The following is a 23,047-nucleotide window of genomic DNA, read 5'->3' as shown; positions in this document are numbered from 1 at the left end:
AGCGGACATTTAAAATGGTGAAAATAGAAAATTGATGAAGAGTAGAAGTGAGGGCAGTGGTGCTGTTCCTGTGGGCCAAAAACACTACACCTGCTGACATTCATAGGCAGATTGTGGAGGTGTATGGGGAGGGGGAAATTTCAAGGCAACATGTAGCGAAGTGGTGTCGTGCCTTCAAAGAAGGACGGACCAGTATTGTTAATGACAACCGTGGACACAGCGGTAGGCCCAGTACCTCAACCACCGACGTGAACTGTGCTCTTGTGGATGAGTGTATTCGTGAGGACAGAAGAGGAACATTACGCTCAATATCAGCTGAGCTGGGACTACCATTTGGTTGGCTGGCCACCATTATCTGACATGTGATGATGTCAAAAGAGCTGCCTCGCGGTGGCTACGAGAACTTGATGCGGCTTTCTGTGCAACCGGTATAGAAAACCTCATCTACCGCTGTGACAAGTGCTTGAACAAAAAAGGTTATTACATCGAGTACTAGTGTTGAGTGCCGTCCATCATCAGGTGTGTTGATGTTCCAGCTATGTCTAACACATACGCCATAATAGGCTTTGTAACCTTTTTTTTCGATCATCCCTCGTACCACGATCAGCAGTGCACAAGGTCCTACACCACAACCTGCGATTGTATGCGTATGAAGTACAACTGTTGCATGCCATCGAGCCCAATGATAAACCGAAACTCAAAACGTTTTCAGTGGACATGCTTCATCGAATATCGGAGGATGCAATGTTCCTCAACCGAGTGTGTTTTACTGATGAGGCAACATTTCATGTTTCCGGTAAACTGAACACGTACAATGCAAGAATCTGCGGCTCAGACAACCCCCATGCGACAATGGACCTCAAACGAGACAGTCCAAAGGTGAATGTGTGGTGTGGACTGATGTTCAATCGAATCATTGGTCCATTTTTCTTTGCGGAGAAAACAATTCCTGCAAATGTTTACCTTGACCTTTTGACTGAATATGAGACACCACAACTGGCTGACCTTCAACCAACCGTCATTTACCAACTGGATGGTGCACCACCACATTGGGGATTAAATGTTCGTGACTTCCTGGACCAAACATTTCCCGGTAGGTGGATTGGACGAGATGGTCCTATTCCCTGGCCACCTCGTTCACTAGACATAACGTCCCTAGATTTCTTTCTATGGGGCTACGTTAAAGACACTGTGTATCGAACAAAGGTACGGAACATTACTGACGTCAACCAAAGGATCACTGATTCCATTGCCACCATTGATGAGGCTATGCTAGAGCGGAAATGGAGCGAAATCGATTTTCGTCTTGACGTCCTTCGTGCAACCAATGGTGCCCATATTGAGGTTTATTAAGTTATGAAAAAAAACTTCAATATATACTGCACCTATGTGACAAATTTCATTTAATTATATCTTCATATGTGTTTGGAATAAAAGCTTAAAATTGTAAAGATACTTTATATATACGTATGTCTCTTATTACATATTAGCACTGAATTTTCTAATTCAGTCGCCATGGCGACCAGCGCCCTGTATTTTTATACCGATGGTCATTTCCGAGTCATTTCTGAGCTCGCCCATAAATATGAGAACATAAATCAAAGGATTAAGAAGAACATAAATCAAAGTATTGCACGAAGGGTTCATTTTAAAAATCAAATCAGCTCTCTTTTGTAACGATTCACATATTGACGTAGAAATACCAGGCACTTCAAAAGAGACCACCCACTCACCTCCAGCGTCCGCAAACCACAATGGGAACAATGAAGGGACAATAGTCTATAGAATGTAACGCTGCTGGTTCGTGCACACAGCTAACAGTAGTGCGCATGGCATAAGCACGGGAGTTCCAGTGAAAACCAACAGCAAGTTCTCATGAATTCAGCCACTCAACTAGAGAGAGAACCATTGTTGAAGAGTAATGAGCTGCTCGCATCCACTCACCGAGCTTGTAACGTGTTCGTCCGCTGCAATGGAAAGCTATTACGACGGTTGGCATACCTAGTTCCCCTCACTTATACGAAGCAATGTTCAAAAGAAGCGTCACATAAGGTTGGGAGGTAGTCTCTCAATTAAGAGATAAATTGAAGTGTACCGTTGAAAAGTGGAGGTCAGGTTCAATTCATGTAACAATTGCCATGTAAAGCAAAGCCCAGGTTTGGTATAATCTGCTTTCGAGAGGTCCATCATTGAGAACCCTGAATGAGTTCCTCACCACAAACTACCGTAACAATATTGTAGAGCAAATATTGAAAAAAGCCGTATTTCCATAGATCCGTAGAGTGTATGCCAGTCTTGTTCAAAACTGACCCATTTGACAGGTTCCGGTATTTTTTCACGTTCTCTGTTTAAGAGCTGGTTGCGTACAAATCGTAAGATTCCTTGACAAATATTGTTTCGCATTACTAATAAATTATTTCTGAACGACCTTCTGAAATATACTGAAATTGAAATGAAATTATTCTTTTAAATGTTGTGAATATATTTACCGTGAGTGTAAAAAGTGTTTGGACACCATTGATGGTACGTAAATAAGGGATCCGCTCAGGGTTGTGGGTGCAGGTACGCGAGTGGAATGAAAACCACATTATTCTACCTCATATACTTGTTTATCTGATACAACAGGAAAATACAAAATATAAAAAAGAAACCACCTATAAACAATAATAACAAAAATATCACATATTTTGAACACAAAAAGTATTTTGACACTTGGCATTCTTGTCCATATTTTCTGCAAAAAACACAAGCATTTAATATTTTGTTGGATTTCCTTTGACACGAATCACTGCCTGGATCCTGTCTGTACAGATTTTACCAGATCTGCAGAAATCTGAGGTGAAATGGCGTTCCATTCTTCCTGCACTAGTAATTTTAGGTCGGATTTGTTGGATATGTTTATTTTTCTGATCTGTTTCTCTAATACACTCCATTAATTTTCTATGGGGGTCAGATCTGGGAATTGAGGGGGTGTGTGAAGTTGTTTTGGGGTGTTATATAACAGCCACAATTTTGTATTAAGGGCGGTATGCTTAGGAACGTTGTCCTGTTAAAACAAGTAATCATTACCCAAGTTCATTTGAGCCACACTAGCGCTCAAATTATTCTTCAATATATTAATGTGCATGTACTGGTCCATCGTTCCCTCTACTAAATGCAACTTGCTGACCCCGGCAGCACTCAACCAACCCCCTACTAAGAGTGAACCGCCACCGTGTTCGACAGTTGGGATTAAGATTCGCCGTTCCAACTCTGTATTTCTTTGCCGCCATACCATATGCCTACCATCCGACCAAAAAAAGTTGAATTTGCTTTCATCCGATAAAATGACCTTGTTCCAGAAGTCTGCATCGTAATTGCGGTGCTATAGGGCAAATTCGAGGCACTTCTTTCTGTTTATTGTGCTATCACAAAATTTCTTCCTTGCCACGCGTCCATGGTATGTATTTCGTCTGCATACGTTACGAACACTGTACTGAAGGAAACTTGCTTACCTCGGTCTTGAAGGCTTGCAGCCAACGTAGGAGCACTAGTTTTGGGGTCCTTTTTGATAGTTCGCAAAATAAACCGTTCGTCTTGCACAGAAAGCACTCTTGGTCGTCCACACCTCGGATTATTTTCTACTGTTTTTCTTTCTCCAAAGCGATCTATGATCACGTGCACTTGATTTAGGAATTTCGGACAAGCGCGATATTTCCCTTAACTATTTTCACTGGCTGTGTAGCCGGATAACTTGCCGACGTTCACAAACAGTGAACTCTCTCCTTCCGGGACCCATGTTGCACTATCATGTTCAATGAGGCGGAGCTACTGCCAGTACTGAGACTTCCGAACTGACAGCTGTGGGCCCGCCCAGAAGTTGAATGGGTCAGTGGTACCTGTATGGCAGTCCAGGTTTATTGATCGTGTTTCACAGAGGACCTTTTTAATGTTTTTTACTAAGTGTACAAAGACTTTCTGTGCCCATAATTTGTGGTATTTTTGTTATGATTGTTCATGGATTGTTTATGTTTTGATATTTTTATTTAGTTGTTGTGCCAAGAAAAAAAGAATTTGAGGTAGAACCATTGCACTTTTATCCCGCTCACCTACCATCATCCACAACGCCAAGATGATCCATTATTAACGTAACTACAGCAGTGTCCAAACACTTTTTACACTCACTGTAAACCTTTACACAACACAGTTTATTTTATTAAATAGAGTTAGTTAGCTACATAAAAGAGACTTATAACAACAAGCAATATGAAGAGGTTTCTCTGGATATCAGTCAGGTGATTTCCGGATAGGCTTCAAGCTTTAGAGAACTGTCACTCTTGTAACGTATGTGGATATCGTAAAATTAGTGGAAAGTGCAAAATGCCGTGGCAAAACTCTCCACGCAACAAGCACAATATATTTAGTTTTAACTTAAGAAGTATGTATTTAGTTCTCTGTTTAGAACTCCTTCTACGCCTTTAAGCGTCACAACAATCTAAGCAATTCTTAGGATCAAACATTATGGCAATAGATTTCAACTAAATTGCACATAGTCTTTTAATGTTAGAGACAGTTTACTTTTACATACTAGCAAAATGGTAATTAAAGATAAAAAAACACCTTACCTCTACTACTAACTACAGCTAATCTAAACGCTTCAAATTAGATTTTGTGAAATTATATCAACTTGTGAATGTTCAACAATTTTATTTGGACTAGTAGTCTCAATTCAATGCAAAGGATAACAATAACAATTTTTACCCAGCTTGGAAATTACGACAATCAAAAATTAACACGATAATTAATTGCCCTTCTTACACGTGCAGAATTTAATTAACACATTCAACAATCTCATCTTATCGTCGGACAACACATTGTACAGATTTTAATTCAACTGTACGTTCAACAACTAGCATTACTCTTCCATAGATAATATTGAATTTATATTATATTATTATTATTAGTGCTTTTGTAATATTCCGAACAAGACGCTCCTTAAGTTGAAGGATTGAGAGAAGTTAATAACGGGAAGGCTTTTTTTGGGTATTTTTGCTGCTTTATTTACGTCGTCGTTATTTAGTCGAAATATGGTCAACCGCAACAAAAGTTTAATATTATCAGTTCATGACTACTTAGTTCGTTATACGACATACAAAGGTTCGTATCTCGCTATCGATGCATTGATTATGTTCAATAAAATACATTATGAACTTGTTTTACGCGCGCATCGTAATACTTAATTCATGAAAATACTGTAGCAACTGGGCTAATAGGGAATCACAAAATCGTAACGTAACATACGTTCACGAACACACCTGTAAATTCGATAGCTTCTAACGTGTTAGATCCAATGGACAATCCTTTCTTGGTACCAATGCACAATATAGGTGTAACCACCAAAATGACGAGTGCTATACAAACTTGTGCATTACCGCAGTATGCGTAAATGTCGATGTGTTCTTTCCATTTTGCCCAATCGTATCGCAGTTCTCACATTTGCAGAATCGAAGACATGCGAGGCGTATGACGTATTACTCAAGTCATGTCTGGCCGGGTTGTGCCAAGAAGCACTTCCGTGTCTGGTAGGGTGTGCGCGGAATTAATTAAACAAAAGAATAATAATAAACGCGCATACATTCAGTGGTGGAGAGAAATACGTAGTTGTGACGATATCTTCCGAATAACTTTTACTTATGTTATTTTATCTCGCAAGAATCCGTCACACTCTCAATTCAATGTAAAGGGATTGTAACTGCAAATAATCTGAAGGAAAATCACATGGCTGATAGGTAAAGGTAAAGTCCCCCGTGCATATAGCACCGTGCCATGAAGGCATGTGGGGTATGGCCATGAAGGTGTGTGGGGTAGAGCCCCACACATTTTAGATCTCGGCAATTTTTGAGGTGATGTGATCAGCACCACGCCCCGGCCGCCTTTACCCTCCCACGGTTGTCCCCAGGTACCCAGCCACCCATTGATTTGACGCTGGGTAAGCCCCAGGCACGTTTTATGCGGGAATAAGACTGGAAAAATTCCTACCTTAAGATCACCCACTATGGGTGAATCCGGGTTTCCTGCGTGGAAGTCAGAGGCCTTACCCACTGGACCACAGCAGCTCTATCATCACTTTGCTCATATCCCGAGAAAACATCGTCATCATAAGCCGCCAGGAAAGATGTCTTCCCCATTATGCTTGTACATTTACATAAACACAGAAAGGAATTTTAATTGTTGAACATTTGGGAAAAGTTGCTATGACCTGCTTAGAAAGTATATCAAGAATGCGGCTCCATGTTCACATGTACCACACACAGCTTGCAAAAAATATTTATACGAAATATTTTGACAATAATGCATCATTTATCAATACATTTTCGAAGAAATTAACACACACACAATTCTCCTAAATTGCTTACATTTTACATTGCTGTAATTTTAAAGGTGTATATTACATAGATGCGTTCTGGGGGAACGAGGGAGACAGAATACACAATGAAATATTTCATAATTATCATTATTTCTTCTTAAAAGTTGATCAACGACAAAAAATTGTTACCCATGGATCATTTCAGTTGCCACTTTGGTGATTCTAAATGTCTTCACTGCTTTCAATTGAAAATTTTGATTTTCTAAAAATTTCGGGAGGAGCTGTAGCCTTATCAACTCCCTCCATGCGTACGCCAGAGTTTCAGATCATACCATTCCCAGGGTTACCTTAAAGGTAAGTTAAACTACAATATCTGGAATTAAAAACCTGAGGTATCCAAGTTTGTGCACAATGCAGTAGGAAACATTAACATCATGAACTGTAGATTACGAAGACCCTTCAAGCTACTTTACAACACTGGAATTCCTCGAATGCACGCGATTTCCAAATTGTTTGCACAAGAGAGAAAGAATGTCGGGCATTGTCTTGAATGCATGTCCCAGGGTGAAATATAAAAGGCTTTTGTCCTATTTAATTAACCCCAAAACAGGCTTCACAGCAACTCATTATCGCGATAACGTACAATAATAGTGAAAACGTTTATCGTGGTGGCCATGACGTAACAATATGACAAGCACTGTCAAAGAACCTTTTGAACTGGTTGTTACAATGTTTCCGTTTATCTTACTTTCAGGAAAGACGGGTGTTCTTGTTTTTGTTCAACAGGAAAACGATTTTCTTTGATGTTCCAGGCATGTATACACCCTGCTGGTCTTTGTGTTACGTTAGTTGTCAACTTCAAACACAGTTCCAAGAATATTATTCTTTGTTGGGAGACTTTGCTTTTACTATTTTTGTATGTGCGCATGACATCTAATTTTTGTTCCATAGGGAAGATAATGTAATGCAGTTTATTTAAAACCTAAAAAACTAACACCTTTGCAATTATAAATACAAATAGACAAAAATCCGAGATTTCCGTAATAGATACGTTTATGCTAGGAGAAAATGAGTGTACCCCTGAATAAAAAAAAGTATCAGAAGTAGGGTAGTCTTCAAGGTAGAATATAAGAGTGACGTGAGCTCTCGAAAGCTAGGAAACCGTTTCAGAATCTACCTGGTGCATAGACCGAGAGAATTTATTCATCATTCGTCGTCAAGAAAGCTTCAAGACAAAGTTAAACTTCTTCAGAATTTACACTCAGTTTGATATAATACAATGAGCAACGTTTTCTACTTATACTGGAGTACATCTCCGGATACCAACTAACTAACTCTCTAGCCTTCTTAAACCCGAAGGTTCATGGCTGCAGCAACACATGCCTTCCATTTGTCCCTATCTTGAGCAAGATCTACAGTATATACTCCTTTCCATCAATACCTATTTCCTTTAGGTCTATCTCAACGTTGTCTCTCCATCTTCGTCTTGGCCTTCCTACAGATCTCTTACCATCAGGTTTCCCAACAAGAATCCTGTAAACTCCTCTTTCCTCTCCCATTCGTGCCACATGGCCTGCTCACCTAAGTCTTCTTGATTTCATTATTTTAATAATATCTGGACATGAATACAAATTATGTAGTTCTAAATTATGTAACCTTTTCCACTCACCTGACTCCTCATCCCTTTTAGGTCCAAAGATTTTCCTAAGGATCTTATTTTCAAATACTCTCAATTTATGTTCCTCTTTCAATGTAAGGGACCAAGTTTCACACCCATATAATACTACAGGCAAAATTACTGTTTTGTATATTTTAACTTTTAGTTTCTTAGATATTAAACGAGAGGACAAAAGTTTATGAAGAGAAAAGTAACATGTATTCCTTGAATTAAGCCTACTTTTTATTTCCTCTTTAATATCATTTTCATTTGTTAGTATTACTCCTAAGTATTTGAATTTGAAAACTGGTTCAAACGAGTTGTTATCAATAATTAGATTTAGATTATTACCTAACACTTAGTTTTGGCATGTAAGCGTATATTTAGTTTTCTCTTTGTTAACTTCCAAACCTATCTCTTTAGCAGTTTTGAAAAATATTTTAGCATTATTCTTAATTGTATTTATATCATCCCCTAATAAGTCTACATCATCTGCATATGCTAACAACTGAGTCATACCATTTAATTCTAGTCCTTAGTTAGTTTCTTTTACCTTCCTAACAGCATATTCTAAGGCAAAATTAAAGAGAAATGGAGATAATGCATCTCCTTGTTTTAACCCATCATGAATTGTAAATTTGTCAGACACATTAATACCCATACATTTCCGGATACCAAGGAATCAAATATTGCTCAGAGTAACAATTAGTTGGATGGATGAGATTAAACATTTTACAGGAGACCCTTTACAGATTTGCTTGAAAGTTGCAGAAGACGGCCATAGTGAACATACATAATTTGTACACGGAACCAAGCTACCTCAACTATGAGGCAACGAATTGAAGAATATCCTCTTATTGAAAAGAGATAATTAATTTAAGGTTCAGTTTAGCGATACAGTTAAGGAAAATCTTCAGTAATGAGCACTCTAAGTTTCCTCTGCAGCTTTCAGACGAAATTCTAAGGACCAAAAATGAAGCTATTAGGGCTTGAATGTGGGTAGAGCATATTTCAGCCCCACCAACTCTCAAGCACCCATTCTTAGAATTCGTAACGAGAGTCGTATTATGGAGAAAAAGAAAGAAAAAAAAAAAACACTTCCCAAAGCTGAATACATCTCTGATTCGTAGGAAGATCACTTGATTGCAATGCCCTGACCGAGCTTCATTCTCCAACCTTGATCAACAAACCGTCGGGTAATATTTGTGTCCCTGGGCAATCCGCCCACAGAATGTCTCCCCCCACCAAAGGTACTTCTTAACGTGTTTCTATGGATACTAAAACTGAGCTCTCTCTCTCTCCAGAGAAAAGATCCATCTTTTCCTTTTCCAATCTCCTAACTGCTGGGGCAGACCATCAATGCTCCTCTTCAATTCCCTCTTTTTCTCTATATATTTTCCTCAATTTCCTTCCTTTTCCACATAGGAGAGGATTTGTTGTTTTCTTTTCCGTTAAGACTTTCTTAAATAATATGAAGAAACGCAGCATCTCTCTCTCTCTTTTTCAGTGATCATCTGTCGTTGCTATTCTCTGGAGCTTGTAAGCATCTTTCCTACACTTTCTTATATATTGTAGATTCTCTTTATACAGGGAGACATTTGAAAGAAATATTTGATAGAGTTCTGGAAACTCGTTCTGTTCCTTTGTCTTTTTACATGTTTTTTCCATGAAAAAAGAAAGAGGTGAAGAACTAATCCTCATACAAACATGTTTTCTTTTTCTCTTTGTAAATATTCGAAACATCTTTTCCATCTTACGAAAGAGCACAACCTTTTCCAACAACCAGCAGGACATCTGCAGTGACAAGAAAAATGTGTGTATGTGTGTGTATGTACTCGTATTATCGAATATGACAGGCAATAAACTTTAATATCAGTAGCGTTCAGCTTGATATTTTTTCGTCTCATTAGTTTGCAATGTGTGTACATAGGTCTGACATCAAATTATATCAATGGCAAAAGTTCCTGTACGCACTGGCTAAAAATTCATAAACATCTTTCAAAATTGAAGAAACAAATATTGCACTCATTATAAAAATAAAAGCCCTCAGCAACGCTGGAAGAGTTTTGGAGAAAAGTAGATTTTGTTTGATTGTGGCAGCTATACTTGTGAAAGTTAAGGAAATCCATCCACGTGACGTCAGGATTGATGAAAATTGCGAAAATATGTGGATAAACGGTGATTCAACCATAACGTAGGAGATCCAGGTTTGATTCTCTGCACAAACGGCAGGGGCGGCGCCAGAATTTTTCGACCGGGTGGGCAGAAGCTGTATATTGATAAATTAGGGTGGGCAGTACAAACGTAAGGCATTAGGTGAGTGTGAGTAACACGTATCGCCCCCTCCCCCTCTCTCTCACTCGAGATTTCCCTCTTACCTTGTGTAGAAAGCGATTTGGACACAAGGAATTCATCAAACCTAATTATCGTATCTTTATTACAGATCATTTGGGCTGTAAGTGTGACCTTTTCGAACACACTCAAATGCCAACCTCCCTCCCATAGGCGCGACTCTATGGGGCTTGGGGGGCACCAATGTTAATGATGTGGGTGCAGAGCCCATCAAATAATTTTGCTTCAGAGGATCTAATGTATTATTTTGCTTCTCTTCTAAAGTTTACTCTGAATTGTGCAACATGAACTTAACTTTATATACACATTTCAAATGTTCTAGACCATCAACTTTGGGAGGCTGAGACCGCTAAACTATCAACTTTGGGGGGGCTATGACCGGAGACAGCAAAACACATGACTTATTATATACTAAGTACATAATTATGAGCATTGTTAACATTTTTACGCGGTGGCTCAGTCGGTAACGCGTCTGATTACCATGCTAAAGGTCCCGGGTTCGATCCCCGGCCGGTTCAAATCCGGGAACTTTTCTAACGGTGGAACGGTGAAAGCGGACCCGGCGCCCACCCAGCGTCGAATAACATGGGTACCTGGGGGAAACCTTGGGGGGTAAAGGCGGTCAGGGGCGTGATGCTGATCACATCACCCCCACTCACGACCGGATCAAGAAAGTGTGGGGCGTTACCCCCACACCCCCTATACGCCTTCATGGCGTGGTGCTATGCACAGGGGAACACTTTACCTTTTTTTAACATTTTTACTGAAAAGAGTTTCATAATAACGAGGTGATATGACAATTATACCAGTATGTTGTTAGTGAATTCTGAACAATTTGAGGTCGTAAACACGACTTCAGGTAATATTGATATGTACGATATTTAGTTATTCTCGAAATCTCTCCCTCTAGTCCAAAGAATAAGGGAAAAATAATTCTAAAGTCTTTGAGTTTATTTAACACTGGCTTGTAGTAAAGTACGCAAGGAAAGCTTATGAAAAGTCTGTATTGCGAAAGGCTATGATCAAAGACATTATTGCTAAAGCACGCCGTGCTATGTGTTTTTTTATTGCAAAATTAAATTTAAAAAGTAAAATATTCTAGCAAAAACAAAAAAGTAAAACTAATTTTTCTGCTGTTTGTGTTAGCATTTATGTAAGTAATCAAATAAAACTGTTAAATATTGTAAATTTGCACCCGCCACATGTCCTTTCTTTACAAGTCTGTTGCGGACATTAAAACACACCCATGTCCTCGCCGGGACTCGAACCCGAGACCTCCGGATCAAAGCGAGTTGAGTCGACCACCAAACCGAGGCCGGCATAAAACTGTTATGTTGGCCTCTTAATGTAAATACATAGCCTACTTTTCAATAAAAATGTAAATTGTTATCTAAAAAACAAATGAGCAGACACACGTTTTTCATGTTATATTTAATTTGCATGAGGAATATCATAGCTGCTTAAAAACTGCTATACGAAGACGTAATTTCTTTTAAAAAAAAGGAAGGGAGTGAGTCATTCATTCATTTATTTCAGAGATCAGAGCCCTTCCAATAATTTTGACAAGTTGGCGTCCCTGCTCCCTCCTGAATAGTACATCCCGGAAACTGTATTCTTGTAGGCAAATGAATATTTGGCGCTTGTAACCGCACTCAAGATAATCATCTTTTGGTGTCTTGTGTCCTTGCGTGTTTGTCCCTTCATGACGTTCATCTAACTACCATTCAACCTCACCGTTACCATTGGTCAAAAGTAGCAGAAACTCGACTTGAAATATAACAATGAGTCAAATCAGTCTTGATTACTTTCCACAAATAGAGTATCATCAGTTCATAGCACTTCGAAAGTTGAGGTGGTAATCTCTACTCCACAATGCTTCATTTTTTATCAAAACAGATTACTCCGCGAACAACGACGTCTCAAATATTTTTGTCCGTACGTGAACGAAATAGTTTAAATCTCAGGCCAATCCATGGATGTCCGCTAAGAGGGGGTGCAAGGGGGGCACGCCCCCCTGGAAAATGGGTGTTACCTTAAACTTATACATTACATACATACGTATATATTTTATTTCATTCACAGTAATTTATGTTAATTATTGGAAGGGTGCTGCAGGAACATGATAGCTTCCATTTTAATAAGTGTTTTTTTTGAGGGGTCAGCACTATTATCAGGGCCTTTCCGATGGCGCAGTGGTAGCGTCGTCACCTTGTAATCAAGGAGTCCCGGGTTTGATACCCAGTGGAGGCACATAGTGGTTCGGATCGCACTTTAGACTGTAGGTCCAGTCCCGATTAGCCATACTGTGTATAAAGTGGACTTGAGATTCCAAATCAATCAATCAATCAATCAATGCACTATTATCGGGGGGAATATGTCTCGTTTACCTCCCCTGGAACAAGTTACCATGCTTGTCCCTCCCTGGAAAAAATGCTGCGGACGTCCATGGGCCAATCATAATAATAGTGTAATTCACCTCTTAAATGGACTCATGTTATGTTATGATAAAATGATACGGTTGACGGAGTTCTTTCTGTATATCGTCTTTCCGATCGCATAACGCTCTCGTCGTATAATTAATGGGTCCTGGGTTCAATCCCCAGTGGAAGCCAATGCGCACTCGTTAGGACTGCAGTTTAAAATGAAGATCTAGTGACAATTAGTCTATTTGAGCATGTAGACTTTTTATTTTTAAAAAACAAAAACAAAAAAAAAACACTCTTGGATTATTGTCCTGATTATTTATTTTTTCATTAATTTGGCTGTATCATTATAGGTCTCTAACACCCTCGAGTCAAGGTTTCTTTCCACCCCTTTTTTCATCTTCTTTGAAATTCATGCAAGTTAATCATAAGAACTGCATAACCGATAGTGAAAATTTATATGTTGGAAGAGAATATGTAAATAATGCATCATCATTCATTCTCATCATTGCGATTAAGGCAAGGAAGATGTTTTTTTTAAATTAGTGTTTATTACTTTGATCATACCCAGGCCGAGATTTATGTGGAGGACCAGTGCTGACAACATCAAGAACTCACTCCCATCTATGAACAGTTTCAGTTAGTCTATAACCTCTAGCCCAAGTCATGTCAGAGGGTTAGTTATACTTTTTAATATTTTTTCACATTCCTAATATCTTTCTTTCTTCAATATATGGCTGATTTCAAAGCAATTTTCCCCCATTGAAGGCTGGAAGCTGCAACCCTCCAAATCCTCCTAAATCCTGATTAACTCTTGATCATAAACCTCATAATTGTGAGTATCCCATAAAACTTGCTAAGCCTGTTGATTCCTTCTAATCATAGCAGTGCTCATTAGATTACATTTTAAAAAAGAGTTCTGAGAGTTCCTTTAGCTTTCCAATGAGAAAATTAAAGAAATAGAAACAAAAGCTTAAATTAATTTCATTCAACAAGATATTTGCTACAGCAAAGCTTGTTATGGGATGAATTGAAATTTGTGAACTTTCTAAAATCTACAATATTCATAAGGTGAGGACCAGCCTATACTTACAGAACCGTTTACATTTCCCTAATTGTATATATTTATTGAATTTCATTGGGTGGGCACAGGAATTTTTGGGTGGGCGCTTGCCCACCCGAGCCCACCCCTGTTGCCGTCCCTGACAAACGGCTCTGTTAGGCGGTGGACTACTTCAAGGGAAGCTACAATAGAATCCACGGTGTTTGTATTTGTCTCACAAGGGACACTAACGCACAAAGCAAGGTCTCAAAACTTGAAGTGACTAGAACGTGAGCTACCAGAACGTGGTACTGGCAACATCACTTCTGAGTGGCTCGAGAATATGAGGAGCAAAACTTCCTTGATGATGCACTTAAATATTTGGTCCGAGCTACAGACTTTTGTTCAGCTAATTGTGTTGGCAGCAGCATTTCTGCGAGGATGTTAAGCAACCAGAGACCAGGATTGGTCATGAAGACCTGTGATTGTGAGGACACATGCTGGGGCGGATTGTATTCGGTGTCTCCCACATTGGCAGCGGGTTGCTGAAGCTCTTGGGAACTACTTTGAGGGTTCACAGCACATGTGTGCACCTCTTTTATTACAATAATGCTGATGTGTGCTTTCCAACTAATAAACACATGCAGCACGACGCCGTCATGGATGTTTGCTCATACACCTGGTATACATGATCTGCATTGTTCAAACATTCCAAAGTACCATACACTGTCCACTTCCTCTTGTACAGGGTGGGGCAGAAAAAAATGATGATTTTTAAAATGCGAATAAGAAGAGTTCGTCTTTATTCATGTGCTAGCCTTACAGCCATATGTATGCCATTATTATTGAAAAAAGTATTATTTACACCAACATTATGTACGGAAAATAACATTTCAAATTCAAATTTTCTTACTTATCCTGCATTCTTGCAAAACAAAGAAATAGTTGCCATGAATTTTACTACAACCCTCGTATTTGAGAATTTTTTTCTCGTAAAAGGAATACAAATCGTACTTGAATTCATCAGAGATGTTTAATTTTTTCGTATCGAGAACTTGACTCTTCCGAACACTGCCAACACATATGCAACAAAAATTTTCACAAGAAGCAGAAATATCCGGAACAATAAAGATAATATATGCTAGAGGTTCATTACAGGGTACGTAAGCTCATAACATATTGCCTCCGGCTTTCATTATGCAAAGATGATGATGCTCGCTGGTGCAAAATGCTGCAACCACGAGACTGTGAAAATTTTCGTTATTTACGGCTGTGAACTAGAAGAGGTGAGGCTTCATCGATGTGATGTGCAATGATGTTGATGAACTGCCTGAAGCAAACTTTGTGTGGTATACATAATATATATATATATATATATATATATATATATATATATATACACACACACACACACACACACACACACACACACACACACACACACACACAACACACACACACACATACACACACTCGCATGTACATATATATTAACTTTTCGGGATTTCTATGCTGTTTATAAACGTGTTGTTTTTAATGTGCCCTATGTGATTTTGTTGCATATAATGCAGCGTGTTCCACTTAGAGGATTCGAGAAACTAATGCTCCTAGTTTGAAAAACAGAGGCAGGTATTGTGATGATTTTCATTTTACAAGATGTAAAAAAGGTGTGTTAATAAAGCATTATTTACACTTCAAATTATCAATTAGTTCTCGATCCCTCTGAGAAGAACACACTGTATATGTTTTAATTATTCTATTTATACCATGTTACGACAACTGCAAGACTCAGTTAAAGCAGTTTTATTTTTTTATATTTTTTTCAGATTTTACATTCTAACTAAAATGTTTTTTTTATTATGCATTTAATTTTATTTAATAATAAGGTAAGCAACCAATAGCAAAAATTCCATAAAAATATTTTTGTAAAAAAAATGTTGTGTTTATTTCCCATTGATTTGTTCTACGTAAGAAACATATTCATATTTTTTTACTGGGGTTCTATCTTGAGTTACTATTTTAATTTGCTTTTTATCTAAAATTCCTAATTCCTAATTCCTAATTCAGGATTAGTGGCTAGTGCAATTTTCTTTCCCAAGTTTTTAAATATTTACAACGATAACTTCATATGGAAAATGCTTAACAAATATGTAACAATAATATTATATAAATGAATTGCTGCTTATTTGCCTATTTTACAAACCTAGCAGCGGTATCATTTAACAATAACTACTATTGTTAATTAAATGTTGTCATAATTTATAGTCATGTTCGTATACGTAATTACCTATAATTAATTTACTTAAATTTTATTACAAACAAAAACTTATGTACATTGCTAATTCTACCTATTTAATACTTTCCAGGTTTCATGCAGATATGACAAACCCATCAACAGAATGTTTGCATATATTTAATATTACATACACGCACCCACAAATACAGCTCGTTGAGGGTCAAGACAAAATAAGCTGCTTCTCGTTTTCTGGATTGGATTGATTTGTTGTTTTAAGTCCACTGTATGCACAGTAAGGCTAATCGGGACTGGACCTACAGTTTCAAGTGGGATCCGAACCACTCTGTGCCTCCACCGGGAATCGAACCCGGGACCCCTTGATTACAAGGCGACGACGCTACCACTGCGCCATCGGGGATGCCTTCTCGTTGCCTGATACGTGTTCAGCGCATCGAGTCCATTGTTACCGTTTTCTAACTTTCGAGACCGGAGTCCGCTTCTATTGTTTTAAGTAGCTACCCAAATGTCCACACCGAAATTGTTTTTTGAGTCCCCACCGGGAATCGAACCCGGATCAAAGCTAAGGTGAGAACACTAACCACTAGGCTACGTGAGAGTTAATATATACAGGATGTCCTGAAAGGCTGGACACATGGGAACTTTCAACAGGATGGCGCCCCTCCGCATTACATGCTTAAAGTGCGACATTACCTTAGCAAAGTTTCCCGCATGGTGGATGTACGCTGAGCATGAATTAAATGGCCTCCAAGGAACCCAGATCTCACTACGTTCAGTTTGGATTTGTCGCCACCAAAAAGCCTTGGTGCACAAGGTTAAAAAAATTCAGAGCATTCTTCTTTTCAAAGAACGAACTGTGAAGGCGTGTCAGCAAATTTGTGCGACTGTGATCCACAAAGTGTTACAGGAGGAGAGATTTCATATTCAACTGTGAATGCGATATATTGGCGGACAGTGTGAACAAACTTTGTAATTCTACGTGTTTTTCTCCTGTGAGTCCACAATTATTGGACATCCTGTATATTCGAAAGTATATACGAATTACTACTCTTTAATTCACTCTTGCGAAGCATGTTTAATATTGTGCACTAATAGAACTGAACTATTTATTACTCAAGGTTTCAACACAATTTCACATGTGAGGTATGTGAAGGAAATACCGAAATGTAATGTCAGTTGCTATGAATGGAACAACGCAGAGAATTTGCAAGTAATTCATCTATAGTTAATTATTAAAACTTTCATTACGAACAGCTACTCACGAGTTGAGATCATTTCCTTGCTTCTCGACAATAACCCACGACTGGTTGTAGAACGTTTCCACGACCACTTTGATGTTGCCCTCCTTCATGTTCATCATGTGAAGAGCCATCTGAATTCGACACCTGTAACCTGACTCCATAAACCACGGACTCCACACTCCGTACATGTCGTCCATCCCTTTGGCGATGTAAAGGTAGAGAAAGTGTCCTGAAAAGAGAAAGGAGATGGAAAACGTCAGAAGGTTAAAAGCCGACAATTTATGTTCAGTAACCGGCAATAAAGATGGGACAGTTATATTCTGAAATTCTGGTTTTCCCGCAAGGTGTTATGTGTGTTGCCTAACTCGATGGCAATAAGTGGATTTTAATAGCAAATTTCCAATGGCAACTTCTACCACAGTCACATATAGCTTTGCAGGAAAGCGCGTATTTCAGGATCTAGGTGTCTCATTTTTATTGCTGCTGACTGTACACTGGACTCTTATGTCGCAATACAATGATCAAGTATAAATATGTCAAAAAAACTCTTAGAGAACTTGAATAATGATTAATGATTAAAATGAGATTTCTCTTTTCTTTAGATAAACGAGAACGTTGGTTAACTCACAACATCATCACTGAAAGTGCTCAAGTTCTTTTGTGAGTGTCCCTTCATAAATTTTATCTAATCGTCATTTATTCTCATCGTCGCGATCAGTCTAAAGAAGTAGAAAGCGACGCAAGAGGAAAGGAAATTCTTCTGAAAGGGAAATTTCTTATTAAGAAATGCATTTAGGAAAAAAAACAGGATACATGAATTATGCCTTTAAATAGACTAATTTAGGCACTGAACTTCTCGAAATATTTTCCATATTTTTACCGACAAGCCTCTTGCCCGACATGCCAATATCGTCAGATACCGATCTAGTATAAAATAATTGGTCGCTCAGTGAGTAGGTATGTTTCACTTAATCCTAGTCATAGAGAAGAGCTACTAAGAGCAATGGTAGCTCTGGTAGCTCTCTGGTTAATGTGAGCGAGCGACATTTTTTTGGATGTTCCTCCTAGAAACAAGTTAACATTCTTACATGTTGCATACGCGAATGGTGTTCAATTGACAGACCCACAATGTGAGAATTATGTTTGAATTCTGTACATTTCAATTGTAATGACTAGAGAATATAGTTACAGGGATTATAATGCAAGTTGCTTATCAGTAGGGAACACACCCTTCGAAAGAGTTCTAGCGGGAGAAACAAACCACCCACCTATCTTTTTATATTTTAAATACCTTATGTGCGCACGACACTTTAATTTCTTTCAGCAGACCTCTGTGGCAAATTAGTTAGCACAGGGCACTTCGACGTCAGAGATACCGGGTTTAAATCCCGGCCTGGGAATGGGTGTTCTTTTTGAGTGTCCCTTCATCAATTTCATCATATCATCACTGTTGAGTTTCGGGTTCTTTCAGTTCTTCAATTACACAAGAAATGGAGTCAGGAATAAAACAGTATCAGCAACACGAACGTAAATGTATAATTTAGGAACACAGTAACATAATCAGCACAATAACTTACATTGTGATATGAAGATACAAAGTTGCGTCGCACAGGACGGCTATAACATATTGGACATGTTTGACAGGAAGGACGCACAGACTAATCACCAACAACATTTAATAATCAGGTCTGGCGTTCGAGTTCAATCAGCATACGACACTCTCCCCCCCTTAGGTTGAAGAGACTCCCGTTTCATGTAGTTTGCCCATATCGGTCAGGTGGCCGTCTTGGTCTTTGTGATCTCCTATGGATTGTGGCCATCTCCTTTGAACATATTCGAAGACTTTAGAAAGCTCAGGATCACGTTGTGATTCCAGCGAAATGCGCGACAACACCGAAGATTCAATAAGATTAAGGACAACTGGCTCAGCTGTCAACTGACATGCGAAATCATCATGATAATCATGAACAGGATCATCTGCAACACAAATTCTAGATAGAGCATCAGCTAACTCAACATGCGGCGTGTAAACAGTTTTGAAGTCATATTCTTCCAATACTAACTTCCATCTGTTGATTCTGCTGATGGCTAAAGCAGGCAGGTTACTTCTAGGATCCAGCAGGTGAGATAAAGGTTTCGAGTCGGTGAATGCAACAAAATATCGTCCAATGAGATACTTGTGAAAGTATTTGACTCCACGGACTAATGCAAGTGATTCCCTTTCCAATTGAGTGTAGTTCCTTTCCGCAGCGGATAATGTACCGGCCATACACATGATAGGCTTTAGGACTCCGTTTATTTTGTGCATTATGGCTGCTCCCGTAGCTGTAGGAGATGCATCCGACATCAGGTATAAGTCCTTACTAGGATCATATATTGTGCGTACTAAGTCCTTAAATAGCAGATCCTTAACATCCTGGAATTCTTTCTGATGAACATCTGTCCATGACCAGCGCACCCCATTCTTCAACAAATCATATAAACTGGCAACACAGTCAGCTAGGTTTGGCAGGTACGAAGCGTAATACGTGACCATACCGAGAAATGACTTCAATTCGCCAACATTAGTGGGTGGCTTACACTGAATTATTTTATCAATGTTTTCTTTCAGAGGACGAGTTCCCTCCTGTGAAAGAGAATGGCCCAGATACTTCACATTTTGCACAAAGAACACAGACTTTTGTTCATTTATGCGGACGCCATAATCGGAGAAAAGATTGAGCACCTTTCGTGCGTTATCATAGCACTCCTCAAGAGTAACTCCTCCCACTAAAATGTCGTCTTGGAAAATGGAAACCTTGTCTACACCCATCAATATCTGCTCCATCGTGGCTTGGAAAATGGCACTGGCAGAGTTTACTCCGAAGGGAAGCTTCAACTGTCTGAATAACCCGAATTCCGTGTTGAAGACAAGGACCTTCTGAGCCTGCAGAGATAGGCGTAACTGAAGGTAAGCCCTTCGAAGGTCAAATGAAACGAACCAACTACAACCAACCATCTTGTTGAAAAGATCCTCTATTCTAGGTAACGGATGTCCCAACTTCCTAAGTTGCGGATTTAGTGTTCTTGTAGGACACACATAGCCTTAATTCACCGTTTTTCTTACGAACAACAACAAGAGGAGAAGCCCACGACGATGATTTGATCGGTTCAATGACTCCGTCGCTAACCAACTTCTGTAATTCATCTTTGACTGGTTCCTTTAGCGAGTACGGGACGTCATAATATCTCTTGAATACTGGTGTAGCATCGTCCTTTAATGGCAAATCTATCTCAAAACGCTTGATCGACTTGGACATGTCACCATCAAAAGGTATAGGGAAATCTTTCTTTAGATTCGCAACCAGTTCCTTTATTGATGACGATTCAAGAGTATTTGAAACCGTCTGAAGAGTATGTGAAACAAAGATGTTTCGCCATTCAGGCATGAAAACATCAATCCAAGACAAACCCATAATCGAACGATTCAATTTTGTCTTTACAACAATCATATCTAAGTTATGTTTCATTCCTCGAAATATAACTTCAACATTAACTTTTCCTAATACACCAAGATTGTTACCATTTGCTGCTTTCAAGACGATAGGAAAATTGCATATAGTGCAACCTCGCAATGAAGACTCAAATTGTCTGCTATCAATTAAAGTATAAACAGAACCTGTATCCACTAGGAATGGAACCTCTGCATTGTATATAGAGATTCTTACCTCCAACAGACAACTTGAAGAACAATAACGAGAAATGTGTAGAATTACGAGAAGTAAGTATGTTCCAAGATCCTCGTCGCCATTGTTGAGTTTCGGGTTCTTTCAGTTCTTCAATTACACAAGAAATGGAGTCAGGAATAAAACAGTATCAGCAACACGAACGTAAATGTATAATTTAGGAACACAGTAACATAATCAGCACAATAACTTACATTGTGATATGAAGATACAAAGTTGCGTCGCACAGGACGGCTATAACATATTGGACATGTTTGACAGGAAGGACGCACAGACTAATCACCAACAACATTTAATAATCAGGTCTGGCGTTCGAGTTCAATCAGCATACGACACTCTCCCCCCCTTAGGTTGAAGAGACTCCCGTTTCATGTAGTTTGCCCATATCGGTCAGGTGGCCGTCTTGGTCTTTGTGATCTCCTATGGATTGTGGCCATCTCCTTTGAACATATTCGAAGACTTTAGAAAGCTCAGGATCACGTTGTGATTCCAGCGAAATGCGCGACAACACCGAAGATTCAATAAGATTAAGGACAACTGGCTCAGCTGTCAACTGACATGCGAAATCATCATGATAATCATGAACAGGATCATCTGCAACACAAATTCTAGATAGAGCATCAGCTAACTCAACATGCGGCGTGTAAACAGTTTTGAAGTCATATTCTTCCAATACTAACTTCCATCTGTTGATTCTGCTGATGGCTAAAGCAGGCAGGTTACTTCTAGGATCCAGCAGGTGAGATAAAGGTTTCGAGTCGGTGAATGCAACAAAATATCGTCCAATGAGATACTTGTGAAAGTATTTGACTCCACGGACTAATGCAAGTGATTCCCTTTCCAATTGAGTGTAGTTCCTTTCCGCAGCGGATAATGTACCGGCCATACACATGATAGGCTTTAGGACTCCGTTTATTTTGTGCATTATGGCTGCTCCCGTAGCTGTAGGAGATGCATCCGACATCAGGTATAAGTCCTTACTAGGATCATATATTGTGCGTACTAAGTCCTTAAATAGCAGATCCTTAACATCCTGGAATTCTTTCTGATGAACATCTGTCCATGACCAGCGCACCCCATTCTTCAACAAATCATATAAACTGGCAACACAGTCAGCTAGGTTTGGCAGGTACGAAGCGTAATACGTGACCATACCGAGAAATGACTTCAATTCGCCAACATTAGTGGGTGGCTTACACTGAATTATTTTATCAATGTTTTCTTTCAGAGGACGAGTTCCCTCCTGTGAAAGAGAATGGCCCAGATACTTCACATTTTGCACAAAGAACACAGACTTTTGTTCATTTATGCGGACGCCATAATCGGAGAAAAGATTGAGCACCTTTCGTGCGTTATCATAGCACTCCTCAAGAGTAACTCCTCCCACTAAAATGTCGTCTTGGAAAATGGAAACCTTGTCTACACCCATCAATATCTGCTCCATCGTGGCTTGGAAAATGGCACTGGCAGAGTTTACTCCGAAGGGAAGCTTCAACTGTCTGAATAACCCGAATTCCGTGTTGAAGACAAGGACCTTCTGAGCCTGCAGAGATAGGCGTAACTGAAGGTAAGCCCTTCGAAGGTCAAATGAAACGAACCAACTACAACCAACCATCTTGTTGAAAAGATCCTCTATTCTAGGTAACGGATGTCCCAACTTCCTAAGTTGCGGATTTAGTGTTCTTGTAGGACACACATAGCCTTAATTCACCGTTTTTCTTACGAACAACAACAAGAGGAGAAGCCCACGACGATGATTTGATCGGTTCAATGACTCCGTCGCTAACCAACTTCTGTAATTCATCTTTGACTGGTTCCTTTAGCGAGTACGGGACGTCATAATATCTCTTGAATACTGGTGTAGCATCGTCCTTTAATGGCAAATCTATCTCAAAACGCTTGATCGACTTGGACATGTCACCATCAAAAGGTATAGGGAAATCTTTCTTTAGATTCGCAACCAGTTCCTTTATTGATGACGATTCAAGAGTATTTGAAACCGTCTGA

General features: G+C 39.1%; 1 protein-coding gene across 1 annotated transcript in view; it reads right to left on the bottom strand.

The window, feature by feature from the left end:
- The window catches only part of Alk (Anaplastic lymphoma kinase), a 714,232-nt gene that overhangs the window by 339,599 nt on the left and 351,586 nt on the right, over positions 1–23,047 (bottom strand). Inside the window, exon 4 of the mRNA XM_083111550.1 lies at positions 17,337–17,544. Coding sequence (XP_082967676.1) covers positions 17,337–17,544 — 208 coding nt within the window. The remainder of the gene's footprint in view (positions 1–17,336; positions 17,545–23,047) is intronic.

Source organism: Lepisma saccharinum, chromosome 25 (assembly GCF_977018435.1).
Source record: "Lepisma saccharinum chromosome 25, izLepSacc3.1, whole genome shotgun sequence".
Taxonomy (NCBI): Eukaryota; Metazoa; Arthropoda; class Insecta; order Zygentoma; family Lepismatidae; genus Lepisma; species Lepisma saccharinum.
This window is presented reverse-complemented; position numbering and strand designations above follow the sequence as displayed.